This window comes from Chelonia mydas, chromosome 6 (genome assembly GCF_015237465.2).
Source record: "Chelonia mydas isolate rCheMyd1 chromosome 6, rCheMyd1.pri.v2, whole genome shotgun sequence".
NCBI classification, from domain to species: domain Eukaryota; kingdom Metazoa; phylum Chordata; order Testudines; family Cheloniidae; genus Chelonia; species Chelonia mydas.
This window is the reverse complement of record NC_051246.2, coordinates 35,770,441-35,795,733: the sequence shown is the minus strand read 5'-3', so window position 1 is coordinate 35,795,733 and position 25,293 is coordinate 35,770,441. Positions and strand designations below refer to the sequence as shown.

General features: G+C 42.1%; 1 protein-coding gene across 5 annotated transcripts in view; it reads left to right on the top strand.

Annotated features, from left to right (window-relative positions):
• TRIM66 (tripartite motif containing 66) overlaps positions 1 to 25,293 on the top strand; it is an 83,513-nt gene that overhangs the window by 31,900 nt on the left and 26,320 nt on the right. For all 5 annotated transcript variants that reach the window (XM_043547953.1, XM_037899765.2, XM_043547954.1 and 2 more), the window contains 8 exons: positions 132 to 279; positions 8,751 to 8,883; positions 10,348 to 10,464; positions 12,312 to 12,426; positions 12,849 to 12,995; positions 13,467 to 13,584; positions 15,783 to 16,681; positions 18,621 to 18,782. In XM_043547953.1, the coding sequence (XP_043403888.1) occupies positions 132 to 279; positions 8,751 to 8,883; positions 10,348 to 10,464; positions 12,312 to 12,426; positions 12,849 to 12,995; positions 13,467 to 13,584; positions 15,783 to 16,681; positions 18,621 to 18,782 (1,839 nt within the window). The remainder of the gene's footprint in view (positions 1 to 131; positions 280 to 8,750; positions 8,884 to 10,347; positions 10,465 to 12,311; positions 12,427 to 12,848; positions 12,996 to 13,466; positions 13,585 to 15,782; positions 16,682 to 18,620; positions 18,783 to 25,293) is intronic.

Here is a 25,293-nt window from a genome sequence, read left to right as displayed (position 1 = left end):
GTAACCAAACCGCCAAGGTTTTGAATCACAGTGTCTTAAATGAAGTAGTTTCTACAAGCTCGTTGGAGGAGTTCTGCACTTAATTATACTTGCATGGAATTGCAGCTTTTCTTTTTTTTTTTTTTTTCCAGAGCTGTTCAACATGTAATGAGAAGAGACCTGCTCACAGTCTGTGTACTAACTGCAATAAGTGGCTGTGCAGCTCATGTACAGAGGAACACAGACATGGCAAAGAAACTGGAGACCATTTCCTGTCTGTCCCCCTGAAGGGCTCTTCAGGTAGAACCATAAACTTTGAAGCTTTGTGTTCTTTTTTTTTTTTTTTTTTTTTTTTTTGGCGGGGGCGGGGGGGGAGTAATTCAGCTGGACCTCCACAGAGTCTGCACTTTGCAATGATTGTGAATAAATATTATGCATACAATAAGTGGGGTTTTGACAGACAACATTCTACAGCTCCGAAGAGCTGACCTTGCACCAACAAAGTCAATGCTACCCCACCCCACGGGGAGGATTGGAGCTTGTGTTTCAGGGAGGCACAATCCCTCCAAAAAGCCCTACCAGTGCGCAGCAATTTTTCAGGCTGTACAGTCCTTCAGGATCTTGCAGCCTGATCCCAGTGTGCCTGTGTAGACATGGCTCCTCCCTGTTCCCTGTGGGATATGTGCCTCCAGGGACACACCAAAGAAGCAATTGAAGCCAATTGCCCCCTTGCAACACACCGGTGGTTTGGTCTGTGTAACGTGAGGGAGGAAGGGGAAGGCTCTTTCCATCCCCCTGCACACCCACACAAGGGCTAGGCATAAACTGATCCTGGCCTATTATTCCAGTGTCGGGGGATGTCCAACCACATACCTGAGCTGAGGCCTAAGCCTCTTATCCTTGGCTCAGATTGGAGCCTATCACCCAAGCTGGAAACTGTCCTTTTTGCTCTATCCTGAGATAAAATGTTCATGGAGTCAAACAGATACCATACTGGGATGTATGTTGGGCTATGGAAGCAAGCGTGTCCTCATCTCAGAGCGTTTGTATCAGAGGAGGTGAACTTTGCTTGGTGGTTCTTCTAATAGATAACTCTCTCATAACCAAACATGTGCCCCTGTGCTATGCTTTCACCGGGAAAAGAAAGCAGTTCCACTGGAAATGGAACACTTTGGAACTCTAACACTTCCAGGTTACAAATGCAGATTCTTCCATTCATGTCCCACAGTCACAGCTACCCAGGAGAGCCTGATGGGGCTCCTTTCAGTGCTGCTCTTTAAGCCAGAAGGACTTTTGTTAAAGAATCTAGGGGCTTTTCTATGCACAAAGTTGCTGTGGTTTCACAATTTAGTTATTATTTGCATTGTGGTAGTACCTAGGAGCCCCAGTTATAGATCAAAAACCCAGTATACTAGGTTTTGAAAAACACAGAACCAAAAAGTCCCTGCCCCAAAGCACTTTAATGTGTGATGGAAAATTGATTAACTTAAACTGGTGCAAAAGGCTCTGTGGACACTTACATCATTATAAGCCAGGCTTATTAGAAGTGGGGCTGGTAGCATGGCGTTATCCTTAAGGTTACTTGTCACTTCCTATTATAAGACCTTGTATTCAGTTGATTATAACTGTGCCAAACTTTAGCCATTCTGGCTGAAATGTTCCATGCTGGGAGTCTGTCTCAAGCTGAATATTTTTGGAAAGTTTGAGTCAGTATGCTTCAGTCATTTCCAAGAATGAGGCTAGAAAAAAATACACTGTTTTGCTATTTAAAAAAATTCTGGCCACCTTTGAGAAGATGTAGCACCTCTGTGATTTGGAGCAGGGACTTCCTTTGAAAATATCTGTTTGCATATGTTCAGTAGAGATTTCTTAACATGTAGCAGCTAAAATTGCTGAAGAGTCTGTGCTCAACGAGCATACTCATCTCCTCACAGCTCTTACATTTGACTGAACAATGCCTTTTTTATCCTCACAGAGCAACTGAGTGTTCTCCCGCCCAGGGCTATTGGGTCAAGGTCAGACTTCCCCTGTAATGGTAGGTCCAGGCCAAGTTAGGGAGCCTGGCTCTCCTGTGCTTTCTGTGACATTGCTGCTGGTGCCCAGGCAGCATGAAGGAGGAAGCTGCCTGACAAGAACTGGATCAAAGGGGAGGGAAAGGAATAGATTGGGGCAAGGAGCCAGGTGAGACAGGTATTGAAGATAGGGTAGGGGAAGAGAGAAACTGGAGGAGAGGAGGAGATTGGGACATGATGGACAAGGAGACTGAGAACTAGTTAAGGGAAGACGGAAGGCAGATCTGATGAGGAGTTGGTGTATGGGGGAAGAAGTGGGACTGGCTGGGCAAAGAGATTGGGACTGGAATGAGAAGACTAAGGCATGGAGATTGGGACTGAGTATGCAAATAGACTGGGACTGATTTGAGGATTCAGGGATGAGGAAGAAACGACAGGGACAGAGTCAGTTTAGCGGGAATGGCACAGAAAGGGTCAAGCTTGGGGGTAGTAGACAGAAGAGGCTGTGATCACTGTAGCATGCTTCTCTCTAGCCTGGAATGAAACCCAAGATTCCAGAGTCTCATCATTCCTCTGCTTTCAGCAAATATCTGAAAATCACTGGCAGAGTCTGTGTCTCGTACCCCTGTAATGGTCGTCCACATGGAGGATGATCTACTATGGCTATCAGTTACTCCATTACCTCAAGTGGTAGAAGTCTTGCAGTGATCTGAAGGCTCCAACTGTGCTGATGAACCATCTGGGTGTCAATGTGAATTTCTGTTTTTTTCAGTTTGCTTTTTTTTTTTTTTTTTTTTTTTAAAGACTTAGGAAATTGCACACAAGCTATGTTAAAAGAACATTAAAGTTGCAAAGGCAATTATCAAAGGTTAGGAAGTTGTATTTCACTAAGAAGCTGTTATCTGTGTCTGTTATCATTCGTTGCAGAAATTGCAAGGTGTGTAGTGAATGAGGCAGGGGATGGCAGGAAGAGAAGAGATGGTCTCATGGTTTAGGCAGTTGAATGCTACCCTGGAGAATTGGATTCTATACCTGCTTCTGCCACAAAGTTCCTGTGTGATGCTAGTCAAGTCACTTACATCAGACTTCTCACAAGTGGTCACTAGTTGTGTGTTCCTCATTTTCTGGGTGCATGATTTGAGACGTTGGGGTCTGATTTGTGGAAGTGCTGCATGCTCACAGTTGCAACTGAAAGCGGGAAGCTGTGCTTTGAATATATAAAGTCCTTAAAAAAAGCTAAGTACTCTGAAAAATCAGGTTCTAGGCAGCTCAACTTGACACCCAAAATTAGCAGACCCCTTGGACCTTAATTTCTCTGGGCCTCATTTCCCCCTGTGTAAAGTGGAGATAATATCTCCTCATCTCACCAGAGTGTTGTGAAGATAAATGAATTAATATTTGTGAAGTTCTCCAATACTATAGTAATGAGCACCATAGAAATGGCCATGAGGAAATAAATAATTCTGTCTTCAGAGAAGGGTTTGAATAGTGTGCAGTAAATAAGGCCTGGGGCCACACGTTGAACAATGAGGATAAAAAAAATGTAGAAAAGGTGCTCATTAAGTGAGCACTGTCCCTTCTGTGCAATGAAGGAAGTAGTGGTCCTGTGGAAAAACTAGTAAGTGATCATATAATTAGAGCCTGTATCAATGCATACATACAAGGGGGCCTAAGTAAGGTTGCATATCAATGTTAATTATGGCATTTCCTAACTTTTGAATTTTTGACTTTGCAACTTAATATTTTTAATGCAGTTTTATGTGTGAAATATCTATGTAGCTTAAGTTGATTAGGAACAAATTAAGCTAAACTGAAATAAGCTATTCATAAACTGTAAAGTATTTTGCAGTAGGATTTTACACCAGTTTAACTAAACTGATTTAAGGCTATGTCTACACTAGCTACCTTACAGCAGCACAGCTGTACTGATGCAGCTGTGCCGCTGTAAGATCTCCTGTGTAGCCGCTCTGTGCTGACAGAGAGAGCTCTCCCACTGATATAATTAAACCACCCCCAACAAGTGGCAGTAGCTATGTCGGTGGGAGAGCATCTCCTGCCAACATAGCATTGTCCATGCTTGCACTTCTGTCTGTGTAACTTATGTCGGTCAGGGGTATGGTTTTTTTTTTTTTTTCCCACACCCCCGAGCGACAAGTTTTACCAACTAAAGTGCTAGGGTACGTATGGCCTAAGTTCACACCTTAATTTAACCCAATGCATCTTTCTCATGTATGGTTTTGTGGGTGTCAGAGAGACTGAGCAGAAGATGGGTGAAAGGCAGAAAGTAGAACATAAAGGAGTCCCAAAAGAGCACATCTAAGTGCATTTTAGAGTGCTGCACAATCACTTTAGCTATAGGAGAGAGAAAGGACAGACACAAGGAAGAAACATAGATGAAGACTGTTCTTTGAAATGTTTCTTTTTTCTTGCAGGTGTTATATAGAACCCAGTCCTTTACTCCTTGTACAGGCAAAGCTCACCTAAAAGTCAATGGGCGTTTCTCTGTGTAAGATGTACAGGTTAGGGTACTTAATATTAGAGCTATTGATCAGTTACCAGATGGTAGAGGGAAGGAAAGGAAACTTTGTAAGAACAGGTCAAAAATAAAACAGCACATAAAATGTAGCTTTTAGAATTATATTTGACCCAAAGCAAGGAAATGTAGGCTCTTTTCTGAGCATAAAGCAAAGATAAAACAGCCTGTTGTAAGAACATAAGAATGGCCATACTGGGTCAGATCAGTAGCCCAGTATCCTGTCTTCTATCAGTGGCCAATGCCAGATGCTTCAGAGGGAATGAACTCTTTCATCCCCTGATTCATCCCATGTCATCCAGTCCCATGTTCTGGCAGTCAGAGGTTTAGGGACACCAGAGCGTGGGATTGAATCCATGACCATTTTATCTAATAGCCGTTGATGGACCTATGCTCCATGAATTTATCTAAATTTTTTTTTAAACCCATTTATATTTTTGGTCTTCACAACAACCCCCGACAATGAGTTCCACAGGTTGACTGTGCGTTGTGTGAAAAAATACTTCCTTTTATTTGTTTTAAACCTGCTGCCTAATAACTTTGTTGGGTGACCCTTGGTGCTTGTGTTATGTGAAGGGATAATTAACACTCTTATTCACTTTCTCCACACCATTCATGATTTTATAGACATCCCTTTAGCTCTAGTCCCTTGAGTCCGAGGCAGCTGGCAAGGGTCAGCTGCAGGTTTTTAATTGCAGTGTAAACATACCCACAGAGATCACACTGTCTTTATATTTGTTTGAGATAAGGACAATTACTGTATGCAGGCCTTGGAAGAGGTGATCCAAAATGGTGAATGTGTTCATCTTTTTTTTAAAAAAAAAAGAGTTAAAATGCCAATTTTAAGCTTCTGTGAATTAGATAGTTATTTTCTTAATCTGTTTCAAAACTCACATTCTGAAGGAAAGTGATGGTAGTGCCAGTACATAGGGCAAATGATTCCTTACTATTGTTGAGATGATGCTCAATAAACTGACTTGGATTATGATAGCTATGATTCCCACATGGAGAGCATAATTCTGAACTGGGAATAAAAGTAAGTGTAGAATGCAAGCAATGTAATGAGAGTGCCAATTGGCACCTGATATGTTTATTGAGTCCTGGGAGTTACTAGAGTGATGTGGCTTTGAATCTGTGTGATTATAGCTGACAAGGGTATTTCCCTAGTTTCCATTTGAAAAGTGGCTGTCTTTTAAATCTGACATCATACTGAAAAAACATTGATTTCTTTGGAATGATTTAAATCATCAGTAGGCTACAGATCTTTCAGAGGGAGAAAGCAAAGTAGAAGCTTTTGCTGTATGACTGTAAATAAGAGTGTTTCATGGTACTTGGACCGGTTTGACCTTAAAAAACTGTTCCTGCTATAAGCAAGAGCTATTTGCGTTGTCCTCAAAACCCAGACAGCAGGGATGGCCTTGGTCCTGTACTTTCACAGTATAACCATCATGCCTCTCAAGAGCCTGCTGGGAGATGGGACACAGAACAGCTCAAGATGTTTTTCAGATTGAGACCTGAGGTACAGATTATGTTGCTGTCTGCATTTGGTACACTGCTCTGATAAGGTAGAGGAAAATCACCCTTGAACATCTAACTGCTTGATTTTTTGCAGAGATTTTTAATGCATAAGCAGGTGTTTGCACAGAAACTAGAGACCCATTGAAAACATGGGATTGTGAATTCATGAAGCATGAGTTCTTTCTTGGATACATAGAAGGCTATTACGAGAGGGATGAATAAAATTCAGGCTCAACTTCAATTTTTTAATAATACTATTTATTAAAATTTTACATAGTGATAATACAAAACAATGTCAGGTAATTACACATCCATGAAAAATAAAACATGACACCATGGTTACTAATGTATCAAAAATGTAAAATATGCTATGCGGTTGCATAAAAATGTTGATGTAATACCTCGTACAAATTATCTTATTACACGTTAAATCCAGGATGGAAAGAAAGACAGCTTTGAATTTTGAGGCAGTAAATGAACCTAATCATCAATATAGAGAATAGGCTGGAAATCTAGCCAAGAAGGCACTAAGATACTTGATTTTAACTGCTCAGATTCATGCTGTCCTGAGAGGCAGGGGATGGATTCCATCCATCCATACTTTTATTCTAAGTGTCAGAAACAAGAAGGGCTTCACTGTAAGCAAACCTCAGGAGTCTATTGTGCCTTTTATATCATGACTTTGAAACTAGCATTAAGTGACTGAATTAGAACAGGGACTAACGTGGTTGATGCATGTGTTTAAAAAAAAATTGTCTACAAATATGCGTTAGCAATGGTCTTGAACTAAAATCCACATTTCTCAATTCAGAAATAGTTTGGCTCTCTGGGCCAAACTTTTTGGCTCACCTACGGAAGAATAGATTTGTATTATATAGTACATCAGAGAGAGACTCAGCTGTGAGCAGAGTGATAATTTTTGCATAAGTAAGCACATAATGAACTAGGGATCTGTCTGAGGTGGCAAGAGTTCACTCTCTGTGACTGGTCCTTCTTTTTTCTTCACTGGCAACATCCTGTGAAACAAAGACATCATCAGCTTCAAGACAAATGTGTCTTATTAGAATACATTGGTTCAAAGCTGCTAGTCCATCTCTGGATTTAACTGCATGAAGGCTTATTCACCATATTAGTCACTGGCCTATTGTACTCCATTTCTTTGTTGTCAGATTAGTGTTGTTGGTATTATTTGTTTGTATTACAGCAGGGCCCAGATGCCCCATAATGGCCTGATTTGGGGATTGTACTGATGCATAGTAAGAAGCAGTCGCTGCCCCAGATTGCTTAGTGTCTGATAGATATACCAGGCAAAGTGTGGAAGAAAGGAAGTATTATTATCCACATTTGTATAAATAGGGAACTGAAGACTATTAATCTAGAGTTGGTAACTTCAGAGACATTTTCGAGAGATGGTGACAACACAGGACACAGTCTCCGCGGGGGTGTTCCTTTGGGATGTGATTATGTGCTCCCTCCCCCCAAAAATGCAATGCTTATAAAAGACCTAATAACGTGGTCTAGAGTCAGCCATGTTATGGGCAGGGGCTGTGTGAACTCCTCGGCATAGTTCTCTGACAACACCTTAGTCCTGATCTGTGTGAGCCTTCAGCCTCTCTTCAACAAAGACTGCCTGTCATGCCAGACTCTGTGAAGTTTTGGTGAAGTGGAACTAATATGGAGATATTACATTTATTTTCACTTGCAACCTACGCTGGGTCTCCACAGATGAAAATGTGCTCTGTAAACTGCTTTTGCCCTATTATGAGCTAGTGACGGGTGAACCTTAAAATGGTTAGGTGGGTGGACTAAGTTTTTGAGATCTCAAGTCTGAACACTTATCTGGAGCCTCTGGGATTCAAGAAAATAGTTTCTGAGTTTTCAACACAGATGCACTTGTGAGCATATAATTCTAGAAAGGGGGCTTTGTTACTCTTGTTTCACCATCCCTTTGAGTTCTCTCTCACCCTGCTCCCAAGCTCTCTTTCTCTTTCTAAGGCAATTCCTCCCCATGTGGGGGAAGGCAAGTATAGACTGCATACATGCAACCCTCCCACTTCGCAGTTCCACTGTGCATTGCTTATCACTTCTGTTTGGGGACTAATGCCTACCCTGTTTTAGTGCACAAGAGCAGGTATAGGAACCGCAAGTTGTTGAAGTTTATGTAATGCTGCATTTGAACACAGAAGCCAAACGTGAGTGTGGAGAAAACCCCACAGACACCTTTTTAGGAATAAACAATCTCCTTGCTTCTGTCCTGACTTTGAATTCACTTAGCATATTTATTTTACTGCATGTTACACCAGTTTCTTTGTTACAGTATCAGTATTGGCAACTTCAAGCATTCAGAAGTCATGAATCAACCCCCCTCCCCCATCATGAGGTTTTAAAAATACTACAATTTGGGTTCTTTTGCTTTGTGATCTGGTTTCTGAGCCTTTAGGCTGCACTCAAGTCATGTTTTCAAGTTTTGCTCTGCAACCATAAAGGCTAGAAACTTAACTTTTATGTTTTTTAAAAAACACAAAAGTTTCTCATGTAAGACTCACGTGACTCCAAGAGCTGAGGCTTTAAGAACAACATCAAGATTTGCAATAAAATTATGAGAGTTGGCAACAATGGAATATGTAAAAGGCAAAACCAAGGCAGCTTTGCAGTGCCACAGTTGCAATTATTAGTGTTCAGTGTCTCCACTGTCTTATATTTTCCAGGAACTGAAGGGGGAGCAAGTGAGTTTTCCTTGTTTTGCCCCATACACTGTCAAGAGAGCCTTAAACTGTTTTGTGAGACCTGTGATGTCCTTACTTGCCGCAACTGCCTTCTGACAGAACACAAGGAACACAGGTACCAAACATGAATTCCTTATTGACCCCACCTAAAAACAGTTAACTTGGCCTTGAGGTTGCAGTCACCAAAATTCAAGGCAATCACAGGTTAATACAACTTTCACAGGCATGCCAAACTCAATTCACATGACTTGCACCCAAACAGCTTAATACCCAGACACGCTAACAGCCTCTGCAGCTCATACCCTTCCAATTCCAGTGTCTATCCAACCACCATGTGCACATCCAGTTCCTCACAATCAGACTAACCTGAATTCTGGCCTTGGCATAGCTAAGAAATCTCACCAATAGACATACTTTTATTTAAAGAGTCTATAAGGTATTATTTTTACAAAAAGAATTCTGAGGTCAACGTTGTGAGTTTGACTGTGATTGTGAGAAGGTGTGTGTGTGCCATGGGAAGTTTTTATGTCAAAATTGAAGGAGATTTTTGTGAGGTGAGGCTGTGACTATGTGTGGGTAGTAATGCATGGAACAGGATGGGTGGGATACAGAGGTGTTGGATGTTGGGGGATATAGAGAGTTGGTGATTAGAAGGGAAGGTGGGATCATGGCAAGGGGTTAGAAGGGAAGCAGAAGAATATGGGAAGCGAGTGAATGTGGGCAGTGAAAATGACGTATCTGTTTTACTGCAGCCTGTATTTAGGTGGTAGATGTATTTGCACATGCACACCACAGGACGGGTGCTTTTTGAGTTTTAGGTGAACAATTTTGGATGCTCAGATTGAGGTCCCTTTGAAATTTTTCTATAAATATTAGTTTCTCATCAGTGCAGTCTAGCAGCTCAGGTTGTGAGGTAGTAATATGGCCTGTAAGGTTTGTCTTGCATTATATATTTTTTTTGAGATTAGCAAAGAATATTTTTTTGAAATAAATCCATAAGAAATACAAACCTGGCTTCTCTGACTGTCTGTAGTGTCCTTAGTTGCTCCTCTCCTAAATAGATTGATCCCAACTATGTTTTTATCTAGGTCTTAGGCACGTGCACTTACTTAAGGCAAGACCATGCATGAACCTTTGTGTAGAGAAGAGGAAGGGTGAAAGGACCCATGTAAAAGCCAGGCATAGCTGGAATCTTTGTGGGGGAGTGTAAGGATTGTTCCTTTCCAACTCCCTTGCTGGGGGTTCATAGCCCTCCAGAGGCTGTGGAGGAAAGCCCCTTGCTCTGCACGCCCTATGTGCTCACCAGCAGAGCTTGCTGGCCGCACAGAGAGAAATAATAAACTGCACCCAATAAAAGAGGGTAGCAACAGGTGGAAAATAACAATGGGCAAATTCGTTTGGGATTGGTGCAGGTCCCAGTGTGTCCTGGCAGGCACAACTGAGCTCTTAATTCTATTCTAAGTAACGACAATGCCTTATTGTAACCTAGCAAAGAAGGAAAAATATTTAGGGATGACCTGAAGAATGGCTAATTTGTGAACAGAACAGTAAACCATGTGAAACTTCCCTACTTTCCCAGGTTCATGCATCTTGAAGAGGCTTTGCAGAATCAGAGGGTTATCCTAGAAAATGTAACAGCCAAAGTGGAAGAGAGAAAAACTGGGATGCAGGTCTCAGCTAAACAGCTTGAAGACAGGTAACCGTCGCACATGACAGGAGGTATTCAGTAAAAATCCCGTTTCGCTTAAAATGCAGCTAGCCAGTGGTAGCTAAAGGTGCGAGATTTTTTTTTCTTTACACGTAGAAAATAATAGGTAGATTTAAATATCTCAAATATACCTATACAGTTAAACGGGCAAAGATGCCATTTCTCAGTACTACAGAACTGGGGCAGACTGAAAGAGTGTATGACAATTGACTGCAATTTCCAAAGATATTTTGATATTATGTAGTAATACCGAAGTAGAACAAGAAAAGATCAGAACTATCTATTATATAAAAATCTAGTACTTGTTTTTTCAACAAACCTGGCAACCAAGCTGCATGAACTAAGGCCATGTCTATCCTAGCACTTATGTTGGCAAATCGTATGTTGCTCAGGAGTGTGAAAAAAAGCACCTCCCGGAATGACATAAGTTTCACTGGCCTAAGGGGTAGTGTACACAGTGCTATGTTGGCAGGAGAGCTTCTCCTGCTGACATAGCTACCGCCGCTCACTCGTTGGGGGTGGTTTAATTATATCGATGGGAGAGCTCTCTCCCATCGGCATAGAGCGGCTACAGGAGAGATCTTACAGTGGCACAGCTGCATTAGTACAGCTGTGCCGCTGTAAGATCTCTAGTGTAGACATAGCCTAAATGGTGTAACAGTAGAAGATAGTTCATTATATGAACTGATTTTCAGTTACTTATGCTGGATTTGTTTGCTGTCAGTCCAATTAGTGGAAAAGTTGAGATCAGTTTTAAAACCCTCAAACCCATATAAAATCCATCTATACAGTAGTGTGGTATGAAGTAATTAATTAGACATTACTTTTTCTGAAAGTAAATTAAACATATTTATTTGAGACTATTGTTTTTCTTTATTTTGCCTCTCTGTTGTCAGCTGTCCATCTGAACCATGTGAGGATTTCTGGTATGCAGAGGGTAGATGTAGTTTTCTCTGTTCCCTAGGGAGAAGAGTAAAGCAGTAGAATATCATAGAATCATAGAATATCAGGGTTGGAAGGGACCTCAGGAGATCATCTAGTCCAACCCCCTGCTCAAAGCAGGACCAATCCCCAATTTTTGCCCCAGATTTCTAAATGGCCCCCTCAAAGATTGGACTCATAACCCTGGGTTTAGCAGGCCAATGCTCAAACCACTGAGCTATCCTTATCAGTAAATGTCAGTAAACGGTGATTTCACCGCACAAACCAAAACCAAAACATTTCCATCCATGATCATTGAAATTTACAGATAGGCAAAATAAAGAAAGTGCTGCTTGAGAACTTATGAGAGTTTGATTTAATTATATTTACTTTGTACATTTTGACATGCGATGCTGGAAATTTGTATTTAATGGTTATAAAGGTTTAATTTATTGAATCTCAATGTCTTCTGTTAAATAATTAGTATCAGACCACCACATAATTTCCCACAACTGTGAAAATTAAATAGGTGATCATTTTTACAGATACTTAAAAACCATAATTTTGTACAACTCTGAAAATTTAAATAGATACAAATAAAAATGCTTAAAACATCAATATTATCCATCAAAATTATAAAAAAATAAAATTAAATTCTGCCAACCTTAAATATTCTTGACCTGTGCTGTGTATATGAAGCAATTTTAGAAGACCAGTCGGGAAGTGTTTGAAAGCCTGATCTAGTTCCACTGAAATCAACGGGAATCTTTTCATTAGCTTCAATGGAAGATGGATCAAGCCCTAAGTCTTTTATTAATTCTCAAATCTGTTCTCATTGTAATTAATAACTATCAAATACTGAATAAATGGAATGCTGATTGATTCATGAAGGTGTATTTATACTTTCCCCATAGGTTATTTGAAGTAAAACATTTGCACAGAAAAGTGGAAAATCAGATCAAAATGGCCAAGATGGTTTTGATGAATGAAATCAATAAACGAACAAATGACCTTCTAGAGCAACTTGAGGTAAGTGAGGGTGATACCAGTGATACTGAAAAGTGGTTTAACAAGAGAATTTTTCTGACATCGCCTTGGCAAGTTAAATCCTAACCCCAACCAGAAGAAAGAATATGTCTTGTGTAAGTTATAGTGTATCAGTTAAACAAAATATTTTTTCTCTCAAACTTAAAATGGGATCAGAGCTCAGCACTTTTCAGGGTTGAGCTCCCATCTGTTCCTGTGGAACTTGGAAGTGTCTGTTGCATAAGAAGGGAACCTATCTGTTAGCTCTGCTGTCTCTTTCTACTTGATGGTTCAAAGAGGTTCCAAATTTTCAGCAAGTGCCCGTCCAGACAATGCCTTTGATGATACACACTGACTGTATGTAGTAAGTATATCTGAACGCTGGCTGAAGTTGTGCAGAACATGCTATTTCTCATTATCACCAGAGAATTACCAGCGAGAGGAAACAGAAGTTGGAGCAACAACTTCAAGGCATCATGGTTTTAAACCGGCAGTTTGAACATGTGCAGAACTTTATCAACTGGGCAGTGTGCAGTAAAAACAGCATTCCATTCCTCTTCAGTAAGGAACTGGTAAGAGTAATACCCACTGTTTGGATTAGAGGAAATTGTGCAGTGGTACAATGAATGAAGATCCAGAAGGGTAACTTAATTAGGAACATAGTGAATCAGAAAGAAATGGGTCGGAGAAGCCTTGTGAACCTGGCTTGAACTGTGCAGGAACCCTAAGTCAGGGATCGGGGAGCCCTAAAAAGATAGGAGCCTACCAGGGCACTCCGCACACAAGACCGGGGTGCAGGGGAAAGCCAGATTCAGAATGGGGCTCTTGTTGCCTGCAAATAAAAACTAAGAGAAAACATATTGTGCAGCACAACATAAATCTGAATGTTGTCTGGGAGCCAAGGTTAGAGGAGCTTTGTATGATATTGGGCTAAATTCATTCCCGCTCAATGACTCTTTTAAGGATTTAATGTTTCTTCAACATTAAACTATAATGATTTTAAATCCACTGGATGAAACAATGATCCTTTGATTTTTCACCAGATTGTGTTTCAGATACAGCATTTGCTGGAGACAAATTGTAGCACAGAAGTAGGCCCTCCTTGGAAGATCAGATTCACTTGGGACCCTTCTTTCTGGACTAAACAATTGTCCAATTTAGGTAAGAAAAATACAGCATGATGACTATGATTTTCTGTATAAGATAAGTGCTGGTGCTCAAAGCTGTACTAGACGCACCGATAAAGAAAGCCCCTGTCTCAAAGAGCTTTCCTTAGTTAAGAAATTGTACAGGGCATGATAGTGTAAAATATAGTGTCTCGTTAAACCTTATTTCACTGCCATGGGGCACTTCAAAGCAGCTGAACGGCACTAAATGTCAAGTATTATTACACTGTGATGTACAATAGATCAGCTGTCCAAGAAAAAGAGTGCCTGATGCTGTAGATGTAAAGAACTTACACGGAATACTGTGCGATGGTAAATGATTCATAATAAAATCCCTTGTAAAATAGGAGGCCCCCAGGTGGTAAGTTCTGACTTAGATAAGGTCATGACAAAATATGACCCCTTTGGTTATATGGGAGTTGCACAATAATAAACTGTGCAACGGACATTACTTTGGTTTTGTGAAGAGTGGTGGTGGGGGTGTCTTTGTGTAAATGTCATCAGTGATGGTCAGAAAACAGAACAGCTAATATACATTTAACTCAGAGGAGTAAAAGACCCAGGAAGACATTACAGATTTTCAGGAACGTACACTTACAGTATTTTGTAATGATAATCTACAGAATACAATGACATAGCAAGCTGCTTGTGTGCTTTATTATGTAATAGACAAGGTGGGTGTGGTAATACCTTATATGGACACTATAGGATACCCCATAAAAGGTTTAACTTCACCCATCTTATTTCTCATATCCTGGGACCAGTATGGCTAGAACAACTTATTATGTAATGATGTATTAATTTCAAGCTGTTTGCTATGTGATTGTGTCCTAATTATTTGAAAGTTTATTATGAGAAGGAAATAAGTGAAGGGTAAGAGCTGGACATGTTAATTCCAGTTTTTATTAGAGTACATTAAAACAAAACCCAAACCACAAATTATAAGTTACACTCTGTAGATGCCTTTGTTATTCATGCAATATATTTGATTGAACATAAACATTTAACTGAAATGGCATACATTGTAGTAACACTCAATGCCAAATTCAAATCAAGAGGTTTATTTTTGCCTGTTGTATGCCAAATACTGTTTTGAGCAAACTGGCCCCCATCCTCCCTAGCAAGTGGCAGCTTTGTACTATTCCAGTGGCCCTAAAATCAGCCTAGTCAGTCAGTGGAGGATTCCCTGGGTGGAAAAGAGCCACTGTGGCAAGTCCTATACCATTCCCTCCTGTCTTCCACAGAATGGCCTTCGCTGGGGCATCCCTATGCTCCAGTCATCCCCTGCTGCTGGATGGCCTTGGGACCTGACCAGTGCCTGGCACAGTCAGGATTGGGGAGCACAAAGGTGGCTTAAAGACAACTTTGTTCCCCCCAGACACACTGCAGTGGATGCACAAGACATGGTGGACCTAAGGATGCGGCCTGTTGTATATCTATTTATATAATATATATGCATACATTCAATCTTATGCCTTCCACCAGCTATACATTGGCTAGCTGCAGTAGGTTTTTCCAGTAATCCAGTTCAGTCTTCTGATCAAAGATCTAAAAGGTCATTCCTCATCCCATTTTAAGACATTTAACACTAGACTGCATAAAGGACTAGAAAATATACTGTAGGGAATAATCCTGCACTTTCAGAGGGATTGACAAGATCACCTCATAGGCCGTGTCTGTCTTCTGTGATTTTATGATTCTCTTCTACATGACATCCATCCAATTTATTTGTCTTACTTTCATTCTGAAAACAAATATTCCGTGTGCCTATGTTTATGGATGAGAACTTAAGTGTATACGTTAGTAAAAAATGGTAGCTTTCGCCACATCCATCAGTTAAAATAATGGGAGTTGAGTGGCAATTTTTCAAAGCAGTGACTGGTGTTTTAATCGTGAGTCCAACTGACATCAGGGAGTTTTGTGGGATTTAAAATCATGCAAAATTCTTAGAAAATGTATCCTCAATGGTTTTATTTAGTGGAAAAGATAGAAGAAAATGAGAAGTTATCCTGAAGGGCTTTTTAAACAGGATGTGAGTCATTTCAAAATTGAACCTGAGACAAAGAAATTGCCTTTGTAGAATTTACCCATAAATTAGTACCTTAAACAATTTGTCAAGATCCCAGTTCCTTGGCTAGGAACAAGTGAAGGTAGAAGTTAATTGTCGCGAAAGTAATTGTACTGCTTTCACAGGTGGCTTAACAATGGAAGGTGGACACACTCCTCATTCAGATGGCCCAACCTTTGGAAATATACAAGGATTACAGACATCAATGTATCATGGACAACATTCGCCAGCACCACAGCTTGAGGCTATCCATAACCAGTCACATCAGTTTCCACCTCCTGTTCAGTCTCCTACACCAGCGTGTTGCTCCCATTGCCTCAACATTCCTCACATGAATAAGGGTCAGCGTCTTCAGCACAAGATGAGCCGCCATCATCAGAATTTTAGACATCCTCTTGAAATGCAGCAGCAGCCGCCACTGCATTTCCCGCTGCAATACAACGTTCAGCAGCATGAAAAAGAGCAGAGGGGCACACCTCAGCCTTTGAAAATAATGCAGCCTTGTCTACAGCAACCATCCCATTCAGAGCAGGATAATGTGTCTGTGAGGATGGGAAAACATTTGCAAGCTCAACAGCCACAGCAGACTCCACATCCAGTTTACACGGTTCCCCCACAAGATGTTCTTCAGGTTCACACCGGTCAAGTGCAACAATTGCACACCCAGCCTGCTTTGCAGACTCCAGCTGTGCAAGTGCAGCTTGGTCATCTTCAGAAGCTGAAGCTTAACCACATGCAGCAGCAGCAGCAGCAACCACAGCCACTGCCTCCCACAGCCAGTCAGAATGAAAACGCTCATGAACAAGTCATACAGCAGAGTTTGGACATAATGCACCACCAGTTTGAACTGGAAGAAATGAAAAAGGATTTGGAGCTTCTCCTTCAGGCTCAAGGGCAACCAAGCTTGCAGCTGAATCAAGCCAAACAGCCTCAGCCTGTTCAGCAAACCATTGTTGGACAGATAAACTACATAGTGAGGCAACCAGCCCCAGTTCAGCAGCAAATCCAAGACGAAGTGCAACAAGTAAGTTTTCCAGACCATCCCTTCCCCCTCAGTGCATTTGGTCAGCACTGGCTCAGAGCTTGAGACTGAGAGGATAAAGGTAGACATTTCAGCGTTGTTAACCAACTTACTGTAAATGCAACAGACCTGATAGCAGCTTTAGTTGTGAAGCATAACTCAGGTAGTTTTGAGAGTTTATATTTGGAATACGCTAATTAAATGTATGGAAATCACTTTGCCACCATTTTGGGTGGTTAAAACTTTATTATTTACAGTACAAGTTCTTTTCTTCTTGTGAATATTTGTGTAACAGTACGGACTCAAGCCTCAGCTGAGATCCGGGCCCTGTTGTGCTAGGTGCTGTACATACACAACAAGAAGTATGTTCCAAAGATCTTACATTCTAAAGAGACAAGACAAACAAAAGGTGGAGAAAATAAGTGTCGTTATTCCCATTTTACGATGGGGAACTGAAGGACAGAGATATTAAATGACCTGCTGAAAGTCACACAGGAAGTTTGTTGCAGATCTGGGAACAGAGCCCAGATCTCCTGAGCCACAGTCCAGAGCCTTAATCACAAAACCACTCTGCCTTTCTTTTGCTAAATAACAGGAGTGGCCAAATTTACTGATCCTCTGAGCCGCATACAATAATCTTCAGAAGTCTGAGAGCTGCAAGGCATGCACAACCTGCCCTGTGGGCTGGCGCCTGCTGGGGCATGGGGCTAAACCCTAACATCCCCATCCCTGCAGGGCAGAAGCCCCTAGTCCCACCACCCCACCACAGGGCAGAAGCCACAAGCTCCCCCCGCCCAGTCTAGTAGATGAAGAATGGGGGGTGTCTGGGGGGCTCCATGAGCTGCACTTTAACTGTAAAAAGAGCCACGTGCGGCTCAGGAGCCGCAATTTGGCCATGCCTGCTACATAATATCAGTAAATGACAGTGTCACATAGACAAGTGAAGGGAATAAAACAGAGTCAGAGCAGTATAGGTGATGGGTTACAGTAAGTGTACATTCCCTGTTCGCTGATTTTTTTCATCCAGCAGGAGACCACGCTAGATAATACACTAGAATTCTATAAAATGAGCCATATTCTCCCCTTCCTGCCCTCAGTCAGAACCATATAATTAAAGTCTAGAACTGAGCCTGGTGGCAGCCATGGTGGCCACCTCGGGCAATATGGCTCAGAGCTTCCCAGACCCCATTAGGCAAAGCCTGCACAAAGAAATGGCTCTTGCAGTGCACTCAAAGGGTGGTGGGAGCTCTGGAAGATCTCCCAAGAAATGAATTCCACAGTCATGATTCTTTCACTTGGTAAACTCTGCCCAGGCCTAAGTGCTGTAAACTTCGACCATCTTCCAAAGTGCTCACATTGGTTTTAGCTGTCATGGCAGATAGTGTGTGGGAATACCTGGATTTTAGACCATTCAAGGTAGATTCTGTACAGGATTTTCCCCGTGATATACTACGGCTATGTCTACACTATGGACCTGACAGTAGCACACCTGTACTGCTGCAGCTGGGCTGCTGTGCGGTCTCCTGTGTAGCCGCTCTATACCTGCAGGAGAGCGCTCTCCCACTGGCATCATTAAACCACTCCCAATGAGCGGCAGTAGCTATGTCGGCAGGAGACGGTCTTCTGCTGACATAGCGCTGTTCACGCCAGCGCTTTTGTCAGTGAAACTTGTGTCAGTCAATGGTGGTTTTTTCCACGCTCCTGACTGACAAAAGTTTTGCCAACAAAAGTACTAGTATAGACAAAAGCCTAAGAGGGAGATCAGTTTCTCTCTCCCTACCCCTCCCCTTTTGGGTTATTTTGAGTGTCTTTAAAACAATAGTGTTGTTATAAGGAATTGTCATGGTTTTAATATTTCACATACAGTGTGCTGATGATACCTTCCTACCATTTACTGGATCTGAGTTCCTGGAAATATTGAAATCTTATCCTTTCATCATAGGCTTGTGAGGATTCTGCTGAACTAGAAAGTGAAAAGCCAGTGCTTCCTCTTGATAGAAATGTTATTCCAGCTCCGTCACAACCATTAGCTGAAGAAACCACTGTCAGCAGTCCCTCCTCAGAGAGCACCTTGCAACACCCCTCTTTGAATCCAGTGAGGAAGGTACACAAAGCTTTTCAAAATCCTTTTTAAGAGAACGTGTACTTTTATAGTATTGAATGTCATGTGATACTTCTACTGGAGTTCACATCCAAGCTGAAGGATTTAAATGTCTGGCTTATGTTCTGTCAGCACAATGGCTTGCAAATAACCAGGCAATTTTCAAAGCTGGTTACAGCTGCTGCTTCTCCCCTCCCTTTATTCTAACCCTCTTTATTTACTTTATGTATTATGATGAATCTGGTATTTTGGTATATTTGTTGCATTTTGGAAAAAAATTAAAAATTATAAATAAAAAAAGATGGTTGCAACCTAATATAGTTTGCATCCACCTCTAACTTAGTTACAAGCCATCTTACAATCATGACCTGTTAACTGTTTGTGGGGGCATCTATAGCCTGGATGCGTCTAACATCGCTGTTAAAAATATAAATAAATACAGCAATGGACATGCTACAGCTATGGTGGTAGTTAAGCAGCGTTCTGATAGAATCATGCTTGGCAATGAATCTTGGAAATGGTTGGATGGTTGTTGCCAGTGTCATTTATAAACTGTGCTGTAGAGTGTCTTAGGCCTGGTGTATACTACAGGGTTAGGTCGACAGAAGCTGCCTTGCATCAACCTAGCTATGGAAGTGTCTTCACTTAAATTTGGCTCCGACCGACGTAAGTGCCTCTATGCCGATTTAGTAGCACCTCCTCAGCGTAGAGTCATGGACGATGGAATTAGGTAAACACAATGTCAGTGTAGACACTGCGTTGCTTAAGTCAACTGTGACTGGCTTCCAAGAGCCATCCCACAGTGCCCCACACTGACAATATATATCGATACAAGCCCTCATAGTGAGGACGCAAACCGGCAACACAAGGAGCCAAGTGTGCCCACACACAAATGATTTAATAACTGCGGTGGCTATGTGCCGATGTAACTTAAGTCAACAAAATTTTGTAGTGCAAATATGGCCTTAGTGACCTGAGGAAAGAAAAGGGGGAAGTAGGAAAAGGATAGATTAAAGGGACATAATTGTCTAATACATCTGCTTTAATTTTCTTTCTTGTGTATATTTAAGCAGAAAAATAGCCGTCTCTTATACTCCTAAACATTTTATGCACATGCTAGAACCATAATTTGGGATCCCTGACCCAAAGTGAGCCCCTGATCACCAAATAAAGCATATAGGCAGAGACTCTCAGATATTTTTTTAACATAAATGGTAACTCTACAACCGTCTTGCTTCTTGTGGCTTATTTAATGTATATTGAGAAGCTGTCGTCTTCTCTAGAGCTGAACAGGAAACCTGTCTCTGAGGAAATGAGGCTTCCTGAAGTGCCCAATTATCTGTGAAGAGGTACAGTAGTCATGGAAAGAAGTCAGAGATGCAGGAGGGGGAGTCAAGAGCTTGGGAAGGTGACAGAAAGAACTAGGTGTAGAGCAGAAGGAAGCTCAGATGGAAAGGCAAGAAGAGAGAGGAAATGAAAGGAGGATTCTGAATATGAGAATGGAAGAGAAGAGAAGAAGGGTACTTGTAGAAGGAGAGAGAAAGAGGAAAGAATGACAGGGGTCTAACAGACCTGACCGGTGTAAATATTTTTGTAAAGAAAGCTAAGCTCTCTCAATGTCACTGGCGTACTGGTTAGCTGTGGCTGAGATCGCAGCACCCCTGTACTACAAAGCTTTGTTGTTGCTGTTATTAATATATGGTAATTGACCATTTTGGGAGTGATGTCATGACATACTCAAGACCCTGCTAATTGCTAATTTAGAAGCGAATGTAAAGGGAAGAGTGTGGCAAGGATACTGTTTTTGTGGAAGCTTTCTAATAAGGAACGCAGTTTTCCTGACGTGCTAAATCTTGCTTTGAATGGGAGATTGGTTCCTACATAAGAAAAAAAGAGAGATGGACACCCTGCCGGTTTGGGTCTATTTTTGGCTGCATTTGAGTGTACGTTTCTATGTAGATCTCCATCCTGACAACAATTGTCTTGGTACAGGGAGTGTTGGACCCCTTCATCTTCCACATACAAATTCTATGAGGCCACTGTAAAATGCTAATATATATTTTATTTAACTGGGTAGAGCTCTAAAACATAACAGATAGATAGAATGGCAGGAGGCAAATATGAACATTCTTCTAATAAAAGAAAAACTGTTCTCCCTTTTAAGTAATAATTGGTGTTAGCCATTTAAATGGTGCTTCCCAATTCTACTCAAGTTCATTATACTAGTACACACCCCTCTTCACACACTGCTTTCCTAATGGAGCTAGGATGTAACAGTAACTCAGAATAAACTGATTAGTGATAAATTAGGCAGGGTCTGTTAACAGAGTTAAAAATTTCCACTGCAACGACTTGTAGCCCAAAGTTGGTTTTTTGTTTTGTTTTGTTTTTTTTTGCCAGGCTTGATTGCTTATGTGATTAGACACCTGTGTTTTAATTTCACAACATATTTAATTTCACAACATATTTATGGTGTGCATCTGAGCCTATTGACTAATAACTAGCCTGTGTGTCAATATAGGGGATCATATCTGTTTGGGCGTGAAGCTATACAAAACTGATGCTAATAATATTTTAGGATAACCACATTATTTGCACGTGGCAAAACCTCAAGTACGTCATGCAGGTCATTCCAAACAAGGGCTAGTAAAGCCATTATACCATGCCCCATCACCGGATATTTTTTACATAAAGCAGGTGTTGCTAGCCATGGTATGTCATGAATGTTGGCATTTAAGCCGTCACTTTCCCAAAGTTCAGGAGTGTTCCTGTTTGGGCCCCTCTGTACTTTATGTACTTGCTGAATGTGGTCGTGTGTGTGTGTGTGTGTGTGTGTGTGTGTAAACAGTATCTTCAAATGTCTGCTTGCTCTCTCATCTTCCTTTGCCTCTCTTTTCTAAAAAAAACACGTCTGGGAGTATTTACATTTCTGTCAGCTATGCTGTCTTTCCGTGTCTGCCTCTGACTAGCCTTTATTTTTGCAGACTAGTTAGCTTGTGGATGTATTCATGTTCAGACAGTTGTGTGTTTTGCGTAAATCTTCATTATTCCATGTAATATAAATGTTGAGTTTGTGCAGCTCCCTTCAGGAATACAGCACTGAGCGTGGAAATCCTCTTTTTAGCCACAAATCGGACAGAAGGTTCTCCACACTCCACTTCTGATCTGGAGGGAGCCAGCTTTTTGGGTGAAAGGATAGTTTTGTCTCCAGACCTGTTCAATTCATGACCCCTCTGTTGAGAGTGCCAACAAGGCAGTTAATTAAATGCAGGTTGATTTAGTGATTTTTGTGATAATGACTTTTGTCTGTTGGGAACTGGACTGAGCCAGCAAACTCATTATACATTAGCCATTAACAGCTGTCTGATGGAGGTAACTTTCAGTCACTACCAACATGGGCTACTTCTAACTAGGGATCTAGAGGTGAAGGTTACCAGCCACCTGAATCATTTGGTCCTCCTGTTGTTTTTGCAGGGTACACTGGTGAGTTACTTATTTGCAAACAGGACCAGGGAGGGCAATCTATTTAAGAACAGATGCAAATTCTGTAAGATTTTTTGATGTAACTATGATTTTGGGGATGATAAACTGCACATGACATTTCCTTGGCTTAAACGTGTTTCATTTTCCTTCATGATTGTGATCAGTTAGAGGTTTAACTTTAAAGCAGATAAAATGCAGAATTAGGAAGAAGTGCCATTGTTATTGTACAGATGCACCATGTGCATCTTTTAATAGGAAGCTCAGATACCATGGTGATAGTCACGGTCATATTTACAGTTCTTCCCTTTGTGAGTGTGTAACCAGTGGTGAGTATAATAACTAGACAGCCTTCCTCAAACCAAAGTGTTCTTTATTCTCACAGTAGGAACAAAGCATAATTTGGATTTTAAAACAAATAGTCTATGTGGATGTATATCCTACTTGAGGCTTACTGCCTCCTCATGGTGACCTGGACAGGCCTACCCTCTTCAGACCTTCCCAGCGCACGGTTGTGTCAGTCTGGCTTCTATATCCCAAACAACTCCTGGCCTTCCCTTGCCCCGAGAGTCTCTTCTTAAACTGTTATAGTCCTTTTGATCTTCTTGTGTTCCATAGTCTTTTCCTGTCACACACTGTCTCTTACCAACCCATAAGAGTTTCCTGAGGATTGGCTTATCTTGAGCCATTGTTTTGCTTCCTGCTTATTTTTCCTTACAGCAGTACAGTACCCTTTTAAACAAAACCAATATATTTACACAGTAAACATCTCAATAACCCACTCAACATACAGTATTCATTATTACAGAGCAGCTCCACATCTGTCACAGGCACCATAGAAATAACTAAATTAGGTAGATAGATCCCATCAAATGCTTCTCATCAGCGTGATGCTCCCAAATGCTTCACATTTTCTTTTATTCCCATATCAGGTAGTCTTTCATAGATTCTAAGGCCAGAAGGGACCACTGCGATCATCCATTCTGACTTCCTGTATATCATAGGCCGGAGAAGTTTTCCAAAATAATCCCTGATTGAACTAGAGTATATCTTTCAGAAAACATCCAGTCTTGATTTAAAAATTGCCAGTAATGGAGAATTCACCACCATCCTTGGTAAATTGTTCTAGTGGTTAACTACCCTCATTGTTAAAAATTTAATCCTTATTTCCAGCCTGACTTTGTGTAGCTTCAACTTCCAAACATAGTATCTTATACCTTTGTCTTGGAAGTTCTGATAGGACTGCACCTTGGTAGTTCAAGATGGAACTTCTTTACCTCTTCTGAGATGTAATGCACATGAATGCCTCTAATTCTGTCATGTTAATATTACGATCCAGTGAGATAAAACTGGATTTTATCTGCTACAGATGGAAGTGCTGTGCACTCTCCAACACATCACATTTGTCCTAAGCTTTACTGGTGACCTCTATTCTGTCTACTGCTCATGTGCATGTTGTGATGGGACCCCTGAAGTATAGCATGGGAATGTGGGACCACTGTGCCCCCTTAACTCTCTAGCCTGGGTTCTCTCTCACAATGCTTTGTTAGTGACAAGCAGCAAACCCTTTCGGATGCTGTTATCACTCAATACAACTGCATGTGGAGCCCCACACCCAGCTGGATTGCATGAGTGCTCCCAGAGCCACTCATGAATCACACAGAGAAAAGCACCAGCCGAATCCCCCGAGCTCCCAGCACTGTACCTCAAGAAGAGCAGTGCAAATTTATTAATTGGTTCACCACTTCATCAGTGGAAAGTGGCTATACACCAGCCTTTGCAAACCTGAGCAGATTTACCACACACTTCAGGCAAACTCACTGGTAAAGATAAACAGTAAAAGAAGTTTATTGACTACAAAAGATATATTTTAAGTGATTACAAGTGCTAGGCAAAAAGTCAGACTTAATTACCAAAATAAAATAAAATATAAGCACACAGTCTAAACCAGAGGTGGGCAAACTATGGCCTGCGGGCCACATCCAGCCCATGGGACCGCCCTGCCTGGCCCCTTAGCTCCTGGCCGGGGAGGCTAGCCCCTGGCCCCTCCCCTGCCGTTCCCCCTCCAGGTGGTGGGGCTGCAAGCTCCTGCTGCTCTGAGCAGCATGGTGTAAGGGGGTGGATAAGGGGCAGGGGATCCCAGGAGGAAGTCGGGGACGGGGAGCAGGGGGGGTTGGATAGGGGGTAGGGTCCCGGGAGGCGATTGGGGCAGGGGCTGTGAGGGGGCAGGGGATTCCTAGGGGCTGTCAGGGGACAGGGAGCAGGGGGAAGTTGGATGGGGCGGAGGTTCTGTGAGGGGTCAGGGGATGGGGAACAGGGGGAGTTGGATAGGCGTGGGAGTCACAGGGGGCCTATCAGGGGGCGGGGGTGTGGATAGGGATCGGGGCAGTCAGGGGACAGGGAGCAGGGGGGGTTAGATGGGGGTGGGGTCCCAGGGGTGGCAGTTAGGGGACAAGGAGCACGGGGGGGTTGGATGGGTCGGGGGTTCTGAGGGGGGCAGTCAGGGGGTGGGAAGTGGGAGGGGGCAGATAGGGGGCAGGGGCCAGGCTGTTTGGGGAGGCACAGCCTTGCCTACCTGGACCTCCATACAGTTTCGCAACCCCGATGTGGCCTTCAGGCCAAAAAGTTTGCCCACCCCGGTCTAAACTCTCAATCCTATTAGACTGGGCCACATCTAGATTAAGCAGTTTTTCTCACCCCACTGGATTTTGCAATCCATAGTATACAGGTTTCACCCTTGAAACCTGGGCCAGTCCCCTCTTTTGGAATCTTCAGTCTTCTGAGTGTCTTTGTTGCTTGCAGTGTAGGTGCGGGTAGGAGAAAGGCCAAGCATGGGGCCCCTGTGTTGTATTTTATACCCTTAGTCCATGTGCTTGGAGAACACAAGTCCAGGCATGTCTGGGGGCATTGCTGAGTCCCCAGGCAAGGTTGAACAATTCCCCTGGTGTGGCCTTTTGCAGGTGATGCACTGAATTGTAGCTCCCTTGCTGGACAGTGGCTGTTGATGGGTTGTTTGACACCTGCTTGGGCACTG